At 51.9% G+C, this 15,630-nt stretch overlaps 3 protein-coding genes across 3 annotated transcripts; all 3 read left to right on the top strand.

Annotated features, from left to right (window-relative positions):
- Positions 1 to 1,161: 1,161 nt before the first annotated feature.
- N0V96_008691 (uncharacterized protein) lies at positions 1,162 to 1,830 on the top strand (the record flags this gene model as incomplete). Its single annotated transcript, XM_065758426.1, has 2 exons — positions 1,162 to 1,385; positions 1,554 to 1,830. 2 exons carry the CDS (start codon positions 1,162 to 1,164, stop codon positions 1,828 to 1,830), a joined length of 501 nt encoding a protein of 166 aa, XP_065612819.1.
- A 6,270-nt stretch (positions 1,831 to 8,100) lies between these two features.
- Positions 8,101 to 10,176, top strand: PHO5 (acid phosphatase pho5; the record flags this gene model as incomplete). The annotated part of the gene is made up of 6 exons (XM_053199058.1): positions 8,101 to 8,358; positions 8,409 to 8,579; positions 8,645 to 8,755; positions 8,809 to 8,900; positions 8,954 to 10,033; positions 10,098 to 10,176. 6 exons carry the CDS (start codon positions 8,101 to 8,103, stop codon positions 10,174 to 10,176), a joined length of 1,791 nt encoding a protein of 596 aa, XP_053043513.1.
- A 629-nt stretch (positions 10,177 to 10,805) lies between these two features.
- On the top strand, positions 10,806 to 13,909 carry SRO7 (Lethal(2) giant larvae sro7; the record flags this gene model as incomplete). The annotated part of the gene is made up of 3 exons (XM_053199059.2): positions 10,806 to 10,924; positions 11,025 to 13,123; positions 13,179 to 13,909. The coding sequence occupies 3 exons, from the start codon at positions 10,806 to 10,808 to the stop codon at positions 13,907 to 13,909; spliced, it is 2,949 nt and encodes a 982-aa protein (XP_053043514.2).
- Positions 13,910 to 15,630: the final 1,721 nt, after the last annotated feature.

The raw sequence follows: 15,630 nt of genomic DNA, 5'->3' as shown, positions 1-15,630 counted from the left end.
CGAATAATGGCGCGCCAAAACTAAGGTTGAGCGGAGCCCAACGTGTGAGTGCTGGGCAGATATGCAGGTTGCCCAAACTGACCAACGGCGAGCCCCAGTTCGACGTTCCCATCGTCTCTAATTGGCTCATCTTCACTCCAACATACTCCAATATGCTGCCCACCTTGCGTTATCAGAACCAATGCCAGTCTTTGCTAGCGAATGGTAGCGACTGCTAGCCTCTAAACTTTTGAGGCCCCCTCCTCTCCGATGCACCGCCCCGCCGTGCCCGCCAGATCCAGCACGTCGAATCTGCGCTCACTTTACTTAAGTATCGCCGCGGCCCGGCTCCTTGTCCGTGAGTCAAAAAGGTCTCGACTCTCCGCTTTCCCCCACGTCTGCAAATCCTTGACTCCCGAGAAACCCGGAACATTCAATCCCGCCATCCCGCGCCGCCATCAGCCTCATCCCGAGAAGCTTGTCTGAATCCAGCAAGCCGGACGTAACTCAATCTCCATTTATATAACTTCGACCGTTATCCCATCTCATCTCAATCACTTCCCGCTCTCGAACCTCGACAGCAAACCCAACTAGATACTCCAAGCAACCCGCTTCAGGAGAATCACCTCAACCTCACATACCTAACGGAATGGCCCGATAGCATCCCTACGCTTCAACCTCAACTGCCCGTCACAAAACACCAATACCTTTTTGGTAGCCTCCCCGGAGAATCATCATCTATTCTGAGAGCCGCATGCGGGGAATTTCCCCGCCTACTCTTTGACTCGGTCAAAGCACCCTTACACCCCAGGGCTCGCTGTTGCCTTTGGATCTGTTAACCGCTTAACCGTCCTCCCCATTTCCGACGACCCTCACCCCCTTCGAACGGGTCGGTCTAAGCCTTGATCATTGGATCAGGTCTTCAACAACTCTCACCCCTGAAACCCCTTCCACTCTGCCACGGTGGCGTTCTACCTAGACACCAATATACAACCCAACCTTGTTGACTCTTGTTATTGTGTGTTACTCGGAAACACCATTTGCTACTGCGAATATTACTCCGACCAGACGACGACCTCCACCTTGAAGCTAGATTCGGTCGACGACCCACCTATTCCACCTCCCCCGATCATCGGCTTGTTGCCGTGTTCATCATGGAGATCACCTATGGCACTTGGTGTCATGGAGTGTCCACTCGACACCCCCTCCTATTCTTCGGAAACGCTGAGCCCGACTCGAAGCCCCCTAAACCCCGGGAACGAAAATGAAAGCGATAAAGCCAGCGACAGCGGGTTCAGCAACGGCGTCGCGACGCCCGCTGCCGCCGGTATCGACATTTCGCGATTACGTTTTGAATGCCGTTGGCAAAATTGTGGCAAGGTCTTTCGCAGACCTAGTGATTTGACGTAAATCTCACCTTCACTTTCCCTAACTCTCCCTCTCTGTCTATTCCTTGACCGTCCTCCCCTCTCTACTTGTCTTGGAGGCTGGAAACATTACCTCCAACTTCGACGACCGTTCACTCTATGCATGGTGAGAACTTCATGGACTGACATCTGATTGTTCTTCATCAGCAAGCATGAGAGGTACCACATCAAGGAGTACCTCTGCGACGAGGCGAGCTGCGATAAGGCTTTTGCGACCATGAAGGACCTGAAGCGGCACAAGAAAACGCACGAGACGCTCGACGGCGACGGCGCGGGCGGGGGCTACCGGTGCCGCGTTCCCGGTTGCCGAAAGGCGAAGACGGGACACGTGTATAACCGCCGCGATAATTTTGTTCGTCACCTGCGGACCAAGCATGTGGGCATGGACTTTGATGTCAGGGAGGAGTTTGATGTGACGTACTGAGAGATGTACGTTGCGGGTGTGTGTGGGTGATGTGGATTTCGGTGCAGGATAGATGGGGAGGGGACGAGGAAATGGAGAGGACGGCGATGCCACTTTTTGTGTGTTTCTCTTCTGTGGCTTCTTTTCCGGCTCGTTCAACTTGCGATTTGGACGCGATCTACGCAACCAGGCAACAGATTTGACTGTTTTTTCTTCTTCTTGGTAATTTCCGAATTTGGGTTTGGGATGGTTTGCTTCGTTTCGCAAGCTGCTGACCCAGACAAGGGAAAGATTCATAGACTTGGGAAGGGTACACTTGATTTTTCACTTTTTTTTTAGTCTTCTTGCTGTTTGCTTCGGTCGGGTTTTGTGGACACTTGATACCTTTTGTTCATGAAAACATGAGATGGGCTTATGACTGAAGGCTTATGATTTGAGTATGACTCAACGGCTAGGTTAGGATCTTGAGCCCGAGTTTAGTGTTCCTATTGGCGTAGGAGAATAATAATAAGACAAGAAAAATGTCTGTTTGGGGTTTAACTGTGCTTTGTTCTCGTGATGTTGATGTGTGAAAGAGAGATGTGCCCACTACTTGACTGGGTCTTGTGCCAGTTTCTTTTTTCGCCATTTCGAGGGTTGAAGAGAGCGGTTCGGGAGCTGTGGAACACGTTGATCAGATCGTACCAAGTGACCAAACTCAACTATCGAGTCTTGATTTTTTTTCTCCCCCCCCCCCAACATTGTGAATTCTTAGCTTATTATTAAGAACTTGAGAAATTGCTGAAAAGAGCAAGAATCGAAGGCCTGAGCCCTGAAGTCTTGAGACCGACATGCCTTCCGCCGGGACTTTGGGACATGTTACGGCAAAGAAAACTTTCAGATTTGTCTTGTAGGCCGTCAATGAGCACCTTTACCATGAAGCGAGCAGATCAAGTCAATTGCACGTCACCGTTTAGTTCGTCTTGCTTCAAGAATTGAAGTTGAAGATCAGGTGTCTTGGTAACAGGCTTTATATATATTTGCAGAAGAGAGAAGTAACACCATCGGTGCTCTGTCTTGCATGGAAAAATTTCCTCGTATGCTACAAAATGAGCAGATCAAGACACTGATTGACACCGAGATCATTAAAACGAAGTACATCACTCTTTACTTTCTTGGTCTCCGGTTACAATGTATACATAGCTAAAACACAGGTTCATTCACTCCTATCCTGAAAAGTCTCCATTGTGATATTTTATCCTGACGGGAAAAGCTCTAAACGTGATTCTAAATATGATCCATGAAATGGAGACTCCGTTACATCTTGATACGAGCCTGAAAATTGATCGCCTCCTCTTTGAACACTGCAAAAGTTCAAGGACCAGTGCGGCAAGTTCAGTTTGTTGGATTTCATCCTTGTTGCACAGTCACTGGCAGAGCAGTTGAAAATTTTGTTGAGATGAGATTTAGAACTGAATGGAGAAATGAGTTTGCTACCATAGGATAATATTCAAGAGTGTTGCTGATGCCGTGTCTCTCGTATTCGAGGAGATCAAAACCTTCGTCTCCGTTAGCAAAGTCTGACACCCGGAAGGAAGGAAGCCTGAGATGTTCTCAAAGATGAAATGGAGTAAAGCGGATGGCAAAACAAAAAAGCTTGGATTTATCGACGAACCTTGCGACCTCGTTCTTAAGAGGCAGTCATATGTAGACTTTCCAAGACAGCTTCGTCCCCAGCTCTTCGTCATGGTCAAAGCCCGCCAAATGATTCCATAGTGCAGTTCATAACAGACTTCGTCTCCTCACAGATGATGGGTTTTCTTACAGTACCACCATAGAGACCGCTATTGGCGTGTCCCCAGGCCATTTTGAGAAGTTTGCATTCCTACTTTTTTCCCCACCAGATTACACCTCCATGTATATACGGCTCGCTAGCTTTGTGAGTATGAGGTATAGTGACGCTTAATTTGTGTTTGTATAACTTTAATCCCTTGTGTAATCGTCTTGCGTCGCTTCGGGAAAAGCTCAGCTTATGTGTTGTTTGATGACTCGGATCTCAGTTTCGGGACTTCCGAAACCGGTGTCTCCACAAAGACTGACAATAAAGTCACTTATGTGAAGCGTTCTCTAACGAATCGTTAGTCGGTAATAGGTCACCCACGTATACTGTTCACCAAGGCAGGCGGGACGATGTTCACTTCTCAGGTGTTTGTATGTGTTTGTTATTCATCAGAACTTCCAGCTGGGAGCATTCCTAACGAAGGTAGCACAGGTACGTATCCTTGCGATCATGCGTGAGTTATAGCTTGAAAATCCTGGCCGTCGTCAGTGTGACATATCGAGGCTGAGAACCCCTGGAAGAAAAAGGGTCTGAACAACATCCCTCGGACTTCTGGGGTCTGTAAATGCTCATGCCGAGCCACGTGGTCTGCATTGATGATTGAGGATTCTGACCTGAGTTGTGGTCAGCATATTGCATTGACAGATCCACAGGCAGTGCGAAGAAGGGGAAGAAGAAGAAGATTTTAGAAGGGCCGATCTCTTTAAAAATAGACTCGCGGTCCTTTTGTTCATGTAGAAGTTGATGATGGGCTCATACTGAAGCCCCCTGTTTCCCAGGAAATAGTTCGGCATCTGGGCGGGGGAGTGAGCAAAATTTCGTGGTCGTCTTGAAAAGATGCCTTGACAAAGTTGAGGCTCACATGACATAGTGCTCCTCAAGAAATGATGAGGCCATCTGATTCTTTGCAAACAAGATCATCAAGATTGGAGCAGTCGTCGGAGATAACGTCATCTTCTTCTCATGGAGTACTTCGCATGGGGGAATCGTATTATCACAGCAATTGATAAATTGGAAATTCACTTCGAAGTCAGGTCCTATGATCGATCATCGATGAGCCTGGTACCTCCTCAGGAAATGGTGTTAAAAACCCCGATTGAAAGCCAACCCCCGCGCTAAGAGGTGCCGTGACATGTCATAGTGGGAGCGAGGTGTCAAGTGAGCTCAGGGAATAGGTACGTCGGGCAGCTTCCTCTAGCTCGACTGCGGCATAACATCCTGAAGATCATCGAGTAAGGTAAGCACAAATCAGCGACATTGAGTTGGCCGCTCCATCACATCAGGTGTGTCTAGAAATGAAGTCGCCCAACAGAAGGGTGCAAATGGTAATTGGGGACTTTCCCTTCCCTGACATCTTCATGCATGACACAAGTACCGAGCTAACGCCCGGACAAACGCCCAAAGAAGGTAAGCCGCAAAGGCCGGACAAGCCAGCCGTCGCACGCCGTAGGCGATTTCTCGTGTCATGAAATCGTATGTGTCCCTGGAGCAAAAAAAAAGCCCAATGGCTTTGGCACTTTTGAACAGTCCTTTTGGGCGACCGAGAAAGGCTTGTTCCCGCAGCAGCAGCTGCGTGTCGAGATCGAAATACACGTTCCGAGCCAAGGGGACGAACGGTTCCACCCACGTGTGCGAAATCTGGGGCTCCATTGGTTCGAATGGAGAGTATGGACCCCCATCTGGATCCCACCCCAGAGACGACTGGAAACCGGACCCTGGCTTAGTCTGACAGTTCTGGACAGGACTAGCGGGGGGCGTAGCGTCCTGACTGACGACTGTGGAAGAGAGAGAATGGAGATGGTATTTTTTTCGGGGTGGATTTGGTACTTCCCTATCTTAGCGATGAACAACCGAGTTGATCAGAAGGATCGGAAAGCGTGGTGCGACAGGTCGGAAGATGGTGTTGAGACTGATGGCTAGAATGATCTTGTTGAGAACTTAGGTACGGCCGACTTTCGATAGCGGTGGCAATCGAGCTTTCTCGATGGGCTTAACTTGTACAGAGTTCGAGCGATCTTGAACTCAACGTATTGACGAAATGCTATCTCCTCGCTCTCTCCGGCTACTTAGAGAGGCATCTTAAAAGTCTCATCGAGCCTTGAAGGTCCTGTGCGCAAATACGCCATGCGACAGCGGCAAGGATATCTGTACCAGAGAGCCGGAATAGAGAGGATACCTACGCGTAACGCCATGCAACACGCGCCCCGGTGTCATACATGAACCCCTTCATTAAGACGACGTCGATCTGGCTACGACAGGTCTGCCAACAGGGAACGCCGTCCGAGCACGTGGGTTGATGAGACTTGACTTTTATGACTCCAGCGAACAGACTGAATACCCCGTCCGTAAGGAGACAACGGGCACGCGACAGCTTTGCAGAACTCCATTCAATGTTGGAGACAGGGCAATATCGACATTCCTAGACGGGCGTCGTCGTCGCGCGCCCGAAAGCTTGGCCTCCTTCTTGGCGGTGGCATCATCGCGCAACATCAGTGGTAAAAAGGTTGTCGATGCCAAGTGCCAAGCAGCGGCAGACCACGGCAGCTTCCAGCTAGGAATGCGAGCCGCACCAGGGTATTTCATTCTCTTCAACGACATTCCGTCGATTGCAAAACGAGCAGTCGCCATTCAAAAACCTCCCGATTTGGCCAGTTTTCGTCAAGCCGAAGAGAAAAAAAAAAAGGTCCAGCGCTGAGATCCAAAGCCATTGACATCGAATGTCGTTGCTGGTTAGAGCCATAGCGCAACGTGCTCCCGACTCGCAATGTGATTGGCGGGCCGCAGCACGGAAACATCGAGTCCACCACCCCGGGGCTGAATCCACGGGAGGGTCGGCCGGGTCTAGGCTGATGCTGGAAGTTGGAAAGGAAGGGAAGTACCTCCGGCGGCGAGGGACATGTCAGTCAGGCAAACCGTGGTACCCCTTGTTTTGCTGGACTGATTGGTCTTCGTATCGGGCGTTCGGTATGTGGAATAGGCTAGAGTACGGACGGTTCCAACGTGGAATGGCGGCCAACGTGCTGCAAAAACCTGCCATGATATGCCAGCAGAGAATTACTTCTCGGCGATAATGAAACATTCGGCGTCATCAATCCTCGGAAATCGACAGCGACGAGGAGCGGGCCATTTGTCTTCATGTTCCACGTTCACGTCTTAGACTTGTCCATCTTGGATGAACCGCTTTCGCGTCGCCAAGCCGCCACTGGGACAATCCACCCGGCGGCCAAGCATGATCGGCTGTAGCCAAGTCTCCCGTTTGAAGCGCCCAGAAAGCTTGACTGCAATCCGGCTTGGGCTTCAGATCGTTGGGCCTGCAGCCTGCTCGATGTGTTGTGAGGGTGCCAGGTTGGCCTGGACAAGGGAAATAAGGTCGGAAATTGTTAGAGCGGTACCGCGCGTGCCACCGTCGTTGGTGGTTCCCCGACTCGACTAGCATCGCCCCTCCAAGGGACCATGTTCTCAAAGCGAGCGTGCCTATTGGTTCCCGAACAACATTGACATGAGCGGGCCGTTACAACTCACTTCTGCTGTAAGTCCCGATTTCCCAGTATGAGTTCGACAGTGTGTCTAGACATCTCTTCTGCCAGCATTGCCATTGTGACTCGACCTCGCGAAAAGTCCGATGAAGCCCTACGTATTGTTTGATCTTTCTATAGCCGGTGTAAGAGGCAGAAAGTGAAATGGGTGGGCAGCCAGTCGGGAGTCGCGGTCTGGAAGTTCAGCCAAAGTAGAGACGAGAGACGAAGTCTGGGAAAAAGTGAAAAACACGCGCCATTCCCAATCGGTCGCCGAGCACGGCTCCACACAACCATAATTCCAGACCTGCGCAGCACACATCCCTGCTGCCCTCCACGCCTCTGTTCTATCGCCTGGCTCCTCCTCTCTTGGTCGTCGTCGGCGGTCTCCATATTGCTGGTCCCCGGGTGGGGGGCCATTTCCATTTCGAACCTTGTCTTCTCTGCTGTCGAATCCATAGCCGATGGCTCGCTCTCTTCGACGTGGCCCAAAGGATCGTAGTCTAGGCGATACTCTCGCACTTCTTTGACGCTTGTCATTCGCCCTACGAGGTACAACAGCCCTCCCTGGAATCCCTCCATCTCGTCCCGTTCTCTACGCTAGCACGTAGTCTCCGAGGTGGAGGCTGATTCTGAACCATGTCTTCGACTTCTTCTTCTCGGTGTCCCTAGTCGTCGCATCTTCCGGGTCCACTAGAGAATGTTCGTTGCCAATATCCATGCATGTAACTCTGCGAAAGGCTGTCAGCTCAGATGGCACCAAGTCCCCTTGCCCACATGAGTCCTGCTTATAAGCCAAACACGCTCCCCGATCCCCCCAAGCTTTGAGTTTGCTTGCTCCTCACGCTCCTCCCTCATCCTTCTCAGCAGGTCATCAAAGCCATCCAAACCTGCTTTCTCCTTCGGGCCTGACTTTGCCAATCGTTTAGTCAACCGAATTTTGAGCAGATCGACACAATGGCCGGTGTCATCGAACCTTCGCACGCCGCGGGCGTGGACGCCGCCGCTCCTCGCGAGCTTACCGGTTCCGATATCAAGCACAACAAGACCTCGGGAGGAAACGCCGCGTTCCATAACTTCAACAACGATTTCGCCCACGTCGCTGACGCCAACGAGCGCCGTCGCCTTGCTTTGGCCGAGATCGACAAGGCGCCTTTCGGCTGGTACCACGTTCGTGCCATCGTTGTCGCTGGTATTGGTTTCTTTACCGATTCGGTATGTTGTCCTACGAATAGACGATTCGGCCGAGACTGACTGGGGACCAGTATGATATCTTCACCATTGGTCTCGTCACCTCCATGCTGGGAATAGTGTACTTCGGCGGCACTCTCCCTGCCGAGCACGACACCGCTATCAAGGTCGCTACGTCCGCCGGCACCGTTGTTGGTCAGGTCGGATTCGGTATTCTGGCTGATATCGTTGGTCGTAAGAAGATGGTAGGCGCTCGCAGCTTCATTGGCGTTGTGACAGAGAAGAGATAGCTAACCTAGTCGCAACGCAGTATGGTGTCGAGTTGATGGTCATCATCATTGCTACTCTTGCCCAGGCTCTTTCATCTTCCTCTCCATCTGTGTCTATCGTCGGCCTTATCGTTTTCTGGCGTATCATCATGGTAAGCGCTGGTCTGATGAATTCGAAGCACAATGTCGCTAACGACGATCATAGGGTATCGGTATCGGTGGTGACTACCCCCTCAGCGCGATTATTACCTCCGAGTTTGCCACGACCAAGTGGAGAGGATTCATGATGAACGCGGTGTAAGTCCCTGGCCCCTTCTCAATGAGTGATTCTCTTCTAACGTGAGCAACAGCTTTGCCAACCAGGGCTTCGGCCAACTTGCCGGTGGCATCATGCTTCTGATCGTCACCGCCGGCTTCAAGGGCTCCCTTGAGACTGCAACCAAGGCCGCGACCTGCTCTACCACCGAACCGTGCATCATGGCCGTCGACAAGATGTGGCGCACGATGATTGGCTTCGGCGCTGTTCCTGGCTGCATCGCCTTGTACTTCCGTCTCACCATCCCCGAGACTCCCAGATACACCTTCGATGTCGACAACGATGTTTCCAAGGCCGAGGGCGACGTCGACTACTACAAGCAGGGCAAGTGGGGTGAGTCTCAAGTCGACGAGGCTGCCCGCGTCATCGCTCGCCAGGAGGCTAAGCAGCAGCTTGAGGTTCCCAAGGCCTCCTGGAGAGATTTCTTCAGCCACTACAGCACCTGGAAGAACGCCAAGGTTCTCCTCGGTACCGCTGGTTCATGGTTCTTCCTTGATGTGGCCTTCTACGGCCTGGGCCTTAACAACGCCATCATTCTCAACGCCATCGGATGGTCTGGTGGTGCTGATATGTACCACATCTTCTACAAGACGGCTGTTGGCAACCTGATTCTTGTCTGCGCCGGCGCCGTTCCCGGATACTGGGTCTCTGCCGCTCTCGTCGATACCATTGGCCGCAAGCCCATCCAGCTTTTCGGATTCTTCGCTCTCACGCTCCTCTTCTGCGTCATCGGTTTCGACTACTGGAACCTCTCGGGCTCTGCTCTCATGGCGCTGTACACCCTGTCGCAGTTCTTCTTCAATGCCGGTCCCAACTCGACAACCTTTATCGTTCCTGGCGAATGCTTCCCTACCAGATACAGATCCACCTCTCACGGAATCTCTGCCGCTTCAGGCAAGGTCGGTGCCATTATTGCGCAGGTGGTTTTCGGACCCCTTCGTACCATCGGTGCCGATGCCGCCAAGGCCAAGACCGACCCGAGATACAGCACTCCTTGGCTCAATCACATCATGCAGATCTTTGCGCTCTTCATGCTCTGCGGTTTCTTCACCACCCTTTTGATCCCCGAGACAGCGAGAAAGACGCTCGAGGAGCTCTCTGGCGAGGACGACTTGTAAGTTCCGCTTTCCGATAGTGTGTTGTCATTACTTCCGAAACTGTACTAACTAAAATCGCAGGGCCACAAGCGCTATCCCCGTCCATGGACACAACGAGGAGAAGCGTGTTGAGGAGGGTACTGCTGCCGGATCCGTCTGAACGTAGTGCCACTGAGGTGAACCCAAGTTTGAGCATTCGTTGTTTTGAGCAGCGATCGATACCCTTAATTGTAGTAAAAGATGGTGTGGAAGAGTTTCATACGTAGTATATTGTAGACATAATAGACAGCATTATCAGCTGCAGGTTGCGTTGCTCAGTCGTGCTGCTTGTGATCGAATCATGGGAATGTCGATAAACCCGTTTTCGCCAACCGTCCATCTGAGGGTCCATTGCTGCTTGACCCGGCAACCCATAGTGGTTTATGTTGAATAGGTCGCCACTCAGGTATGCAGAGCATCTGATAATTGTTCTGTCCCTTCGGACAAGACGTTGTTGAGACTGCGATGGTGGAGAGTTGGCTGGGCCCAGACGCCGTTGAAGAATGCTTACATAATCCGTCAATCGTTGGCAGGAGCTTGGGCTTTGGGCTCGCTTGAATGGAGCACAGACCAATAGTAACCTTATGACGTCCGTTTGGTTCGCTGCAGGGACTTTGACCACTGCCCACCGGGCACCCCGCCAAGCGGATCTTCGGCCGCCCTAAAGTATTGAAAGTTCGGGGCATCCCCCCCAAGCTTCCCGGACCTCCCTCCTACATCTCCAGATCCAACTTGCACCACTCTCTAACCATGGCCGCCTTTCTTCGACAAAAGCAGACAGGCATGCAGAATGACCTGTCTGCGTCAATCATCCCGGAGCTCTTCGCTCCCGATTACCAGTCTGCATACGGCATCAACTCTCAGGTTAGGTCAGTAGCCAAGCTACCCCACGTTGACGCGCGTCAACTCCATGGCATTTCGAACTGCAGACAGTGATATGAAGGCCGAGACTGATTGAAAGTGGTACAGTTGCCTAGCCTACGATCCGATCCAGTCCCTTCTCGCAATTGCGACCAACGAGTCCAAATTTGGCCCCGGCAAGATCTTCGTTTTCGGCCAAAACAGAGTCTCCAAGGTCCTGGAGCCGCCAAGGCACACATCCTTCCGCTCTATCCACTTCACCGCCAATAAGCTCGTCTCCCTCGATGCCAAGAACGAATTGGGAGTTTGGGACCTCGACACTGCGAAGCGCATCGCGGCTCTCGTCTGCCCCGGTCAGGTCATTTCCATGGTCACAGATCCTATGCTCGATTGGGCCTTCCTTGGCATGGCCACCGGAGAAGTCTTGGCCTACGACTTGGACAGGGAGAACATTGCGAGATCGTTCCGGCTACCGAACTTCTGGAAAGAGAGGGATCCCAATGCCCGTATTGTTGGGCTGGTGAGCATTTCGTTGCATCCGAGGGATATCGGGCAGATGCTCATCGCATACACCACGGGCATCGTTATCTATTCGTTCAAACAAAACAAAGCTCTCAAGTTCTTCGAATACGTACTTCAACCAGGCGCACCTGGTGGTGGAGGCCAGCCGGTGGACACAGTTCGCAGGCCGAGAGTTACGCATGCTCTTTGGCATCCAACAGGAACCTTTATCATGACGGCGCACGAGGATGGCAGTTTGGTATTCTGGGATCCTAAGGACGGCCGCATCATTATGGCAAGGACCCTCACGGAAATGAGTGTCGATCAGCCAACACCGAACGCCGGACAGACCGGCTACACAGAGCCGTATGGACGTATCGCATGGTGCTGCAAGGAGAATCCGGATGATACTGGGCTCTTGATTTCTGGTGGTCAAAGTCCGGAGTCCCCTCAGGAGGGGCTGACCTTTATCGAATTGGGCCAAACACCAATCTATGCGACTTCGAGTTGGCAAGTTCTTCAGGATCATCTGAAAGGCAAACGCCAAATCACCCTGCCCACTCCGCCGGGCGCTCAAGTGGCAGACTTCCTCCTCATCCCTCGTTCTTCGCCCTATTTTGCTGGCGCACAAGATCCCATTGCGATCATGACCCTCCTGACTTCGGGCGAGTTGCTAACGATGAGCTTCCCGTCGGGATACCCAATCAGCCCCACAAACCAACTGCATCCGTCCGTCTCCTTTGTCCATCCATATGTCAACAAATTTGCTGTGCAAACGTTGGACAGAGGTCGCTGGATGGGAATGGTTGAGACCAGAAACCAGGGCGAACCTCTTCTGAAGGGTGGTGCCGAGACCGCAAAGCCAAAGCGCAGATACGAAGGTCGCACGATCTTCCAGATAGCACATGGAGACAGCACTGTGCGACTTTGGGATGCCGGTCATGATGATGAGATTGAGAACCCAACCATGCTGCAAGTTGATGTGGCACGCGCACTGGACCGCTACCAAGACATCGACATCACCGCGATGAATATGGCCCCGAACACTGGCGAATTCGCGGTCGGAACGCGTACGGGTGAGTTGGTTCTCTACAGATGGGCCGGCAATCGGTTCTTTGGAAAAGACCACCATGAAGATTTGCCGCCCAACCCGGGAGCGCTGACGGACATCAGCTCAAGAGCAGAGCCCGGCCTCAAGGAGGGGCTGCAGCCATGGCAACTGTACGAGATGATGCAAGGTCCTATCACGGCCGTTTGCGTCTCAGACGTGGGCTTCGTAGGCATCGGCTCTGAGGGTGGCTTCTTCAGTGTAATCGACTTGCGTGGTCCCTCTGTCATCTTTCAAATCTCCATGACTGAATTTGCTCAGCAATCCAAGAGATCTTCTTTCTTGAAGGGGTCTCATGGGAACGCGCATGGAAAGGAGTGGCCGGTGGCCATTGAGTTCAGCGTCATGACGCTGGAAGGCGACAACTACTCTAGTATCTGTTGTTTTGTGGGAACGAACCTCGGCAAAGTGGCCACATTCAAGCTGTTGCCGTCTGGCAATAGCTACTCTGTCAAGCTAGCTGGCGTCCAGCATTTTGACGGCCAGGTAGTGGCACTCTGCCCTATCCAAGCAGATTCTGGAAGACCTGCTTTTGCAACAGGTCCGATTGTAGCGGGACTCAGAAACGGGCAGCAGGTTAATGGTGTGCTCGTTGCTGGTAAGCCTCTTGGACACGACACTTTTTGCGATGTCTGACACTGACAAATCACTAGTGACACAAACCGAAATTCGAATCTTCAAGCCCGCTGGCGGTAAGGGCGCTTCCAAAACCTTTGACGACATGCTCTGCGATGCAGCCAACGTCACTGAGTTCGAGCTCCACGGCTTTGCCATTGTCGGTGTTTTCGGTGATCGAACGACTCGTGCATTCTCCATTCCTGGTCTCAAGGAAATCGGCCACGCGCCGCTCCCCATGCTCGATGGCAGTCGCACTCTCTCGTCCGTAGTGACGCAGACTGGCGACATTTTCGGCTGGACTGGCCCCAGTGAGATTGCCGTCCTCAATGTTTGGGGTACTGGCAAAGATCTTCAGATAAGCGACGACATCCTCGTCAACCCCGAGCTCGTCACACCCCCGCGCCCCACGATCTCGAACATGCAGTGGCTTTCCGGCACGCAGCATATCTCTCCAACTGACCTCGACCTCCTCATCGACCCCAACCGCCCGCCAAGCCGGCGGATGATGGCTGCCGCGGCGGCTGAAGCGAGAGCTGCTCGCTCTGCAGGCCAACCCGGCTCAAGTAACGCGGGAGGGTCCAACGAAGGCTGGGGCGATTATCTGACGAGACAGCTTAATGAGCGCACGGAGAAGCTGAACATCATGAGCGATAACATGGATAGTTTACAGAACCAGAGCCAGGGGTGGGCGGACGATGTTGGTAAATACATCAACAAGCAGAAGAGGAACGTGGTCCTGGGAGGGCTTAAGAGCAAGTTCTTTTAAACTGGCTATGACGAAATGAATAATGGCTGTTACGGCCTCACAGGGATATCTTGCTAGGGCTTTGTGTAAGATTACGGCGTTAGGTATTGATGTTTGCTCGCTTTAATTGATCAGCACATTGTTGAGATGATCTTTTATTTGGTAAAAAAGAGCATACGCGTCCCGTGATCCATGCTGTTTTGATGATGCGCAGTCTGCTGTAAGGGACGGACTTGAAGAACGTTTCCCAACTTTTCTCTTCGCTCATCATCTTCTTTGACCCGGCTTTGACAGATTACTTAAGCCTGGGCAAGTCTTCCTTGACTAACAAGCATGCACTCCTACAACCCCTTTGATAATATCCACGACAACAGGAAATAAATTCCGGCTCTTGCAAATCGTTTGTCATTATTCATGTAACTTCGGTCGTTGGAATCGGCCGGCTTCGCATCGGTCGCATCGATCGCCGTCGTAGCACGGGACTGTTCGGTCCGCGGCTTCGAAGCTGTCGTGTTCTTCGTCTCGAGGGCTCAGGGGATCCGTCGTCCGGGCTACTGCGTCAGCCGACGACTTCCGGGGAGAGGGGAACTTGCCTGGTCTTCCGTACACTCACTCTGCGGAACCTTGTGGTGTCTTGGTCGTCAATACATAAGTATCTGATGGTGTGGTGTCTGGTTCTAGACTTGCGCGTCAGTATCAGGGGCTGGAGTGCTTACCAGCTTATCGCCATAGCGCCTGGGTATCAGATAACTCGCCGTAGGAGACCTGGGGAAATTTGGATTTTAGTGTGTTAAAGGGGGGTGGGAAGACTTACTGTTCCCCTGGCGGCACTTGTGGTCTGACACGGTGGGATGTGATGGGTGGATGTCCTGTGGTTAGCTTTGCACAAGGGGGAGTTGGATACTTACAGGACAGATGATGATGGATGGCTCGGCTAGGCTAGTACTTCTCTTGGGAATGTTAGCGTGATGAGAGAGGGAGGACTTACAAATAAAACTTCATACGGATACGGAACGGAACGGGGACGCTGTGTTCTAGATCTGTTTAGTAGTGAGAAGAAGGAAACATAGGGTGACTCATGAATTAGAGCCTGAGGCACATGCGGTGATCGGCTTCGTTCGTAACAGCCTATGATTAGCAGTCTTGAAAGATATGTGGGAAACTCACATTCGAATTCGAAGGAATAGGATCGAATTCCAGAGGTGGTGGTCTAAATTACTGTCCAAGTCAGCAGAAGAGGGGAGAGAGGGCGTACGTACGTTGAAAGTTGACCTCCTCGAAGTTCAGCCGTTGTGGTCCGAATGTGGTCCACTCGCTGTTCTGGTTAGCGAAGACCGAAAAGATTGGAAAACTCACAAGTTTCAGTCACTATTGATTAATGTCAGCTAACACCGACTTGTCAAGGGCCTGAGTTCTGTCAGTGAGCTAGTAGGACGGCGCGATTTACATACCAAAGTCGGAGAGATCTGGCTGTAGAGTAGCACAAGCCACGTTAAACCCGGTCCAAAGGAGAATTTGAAAGGACAAGAGATGATGACTGAATCTGTGGGATATCTTGATGTTAGCAAAAGGATTCGAGTGGAGTTCTCACCTGCATGACGGGTGTAAGCTGATTGATGTCGAAGTGCGTGATGAGGATGGAAGGAAACTGTATCGATAGCTGGAATTCAACCAGCATCTATATGGAACCATCCTTCGAACTCTCAATCTTCAAGTTCCATCAAAGTCGAGTCTTCAAAATA

This window comes from Colletotrichum fioriniae (assembly GCF_027942845.1).
Source record: "Colletotrichum fioriniae strain IMI 355084 chromosome Unknown scaffold_11, whole genome shotgun sequence".
Taxonomy (NCBI): Eukaryota; Fungi; Ascomycota; class Sordariomycetes; order Glomerellales; family Glomerellaceae; genus Colletotrichum; species Colletotrichum fioriniae.
The sequence above is the reverse complement of the archived record's forward strand: the minus strand, read 5'-3'. Positions and strand labels throughout refer to the sequence as shown.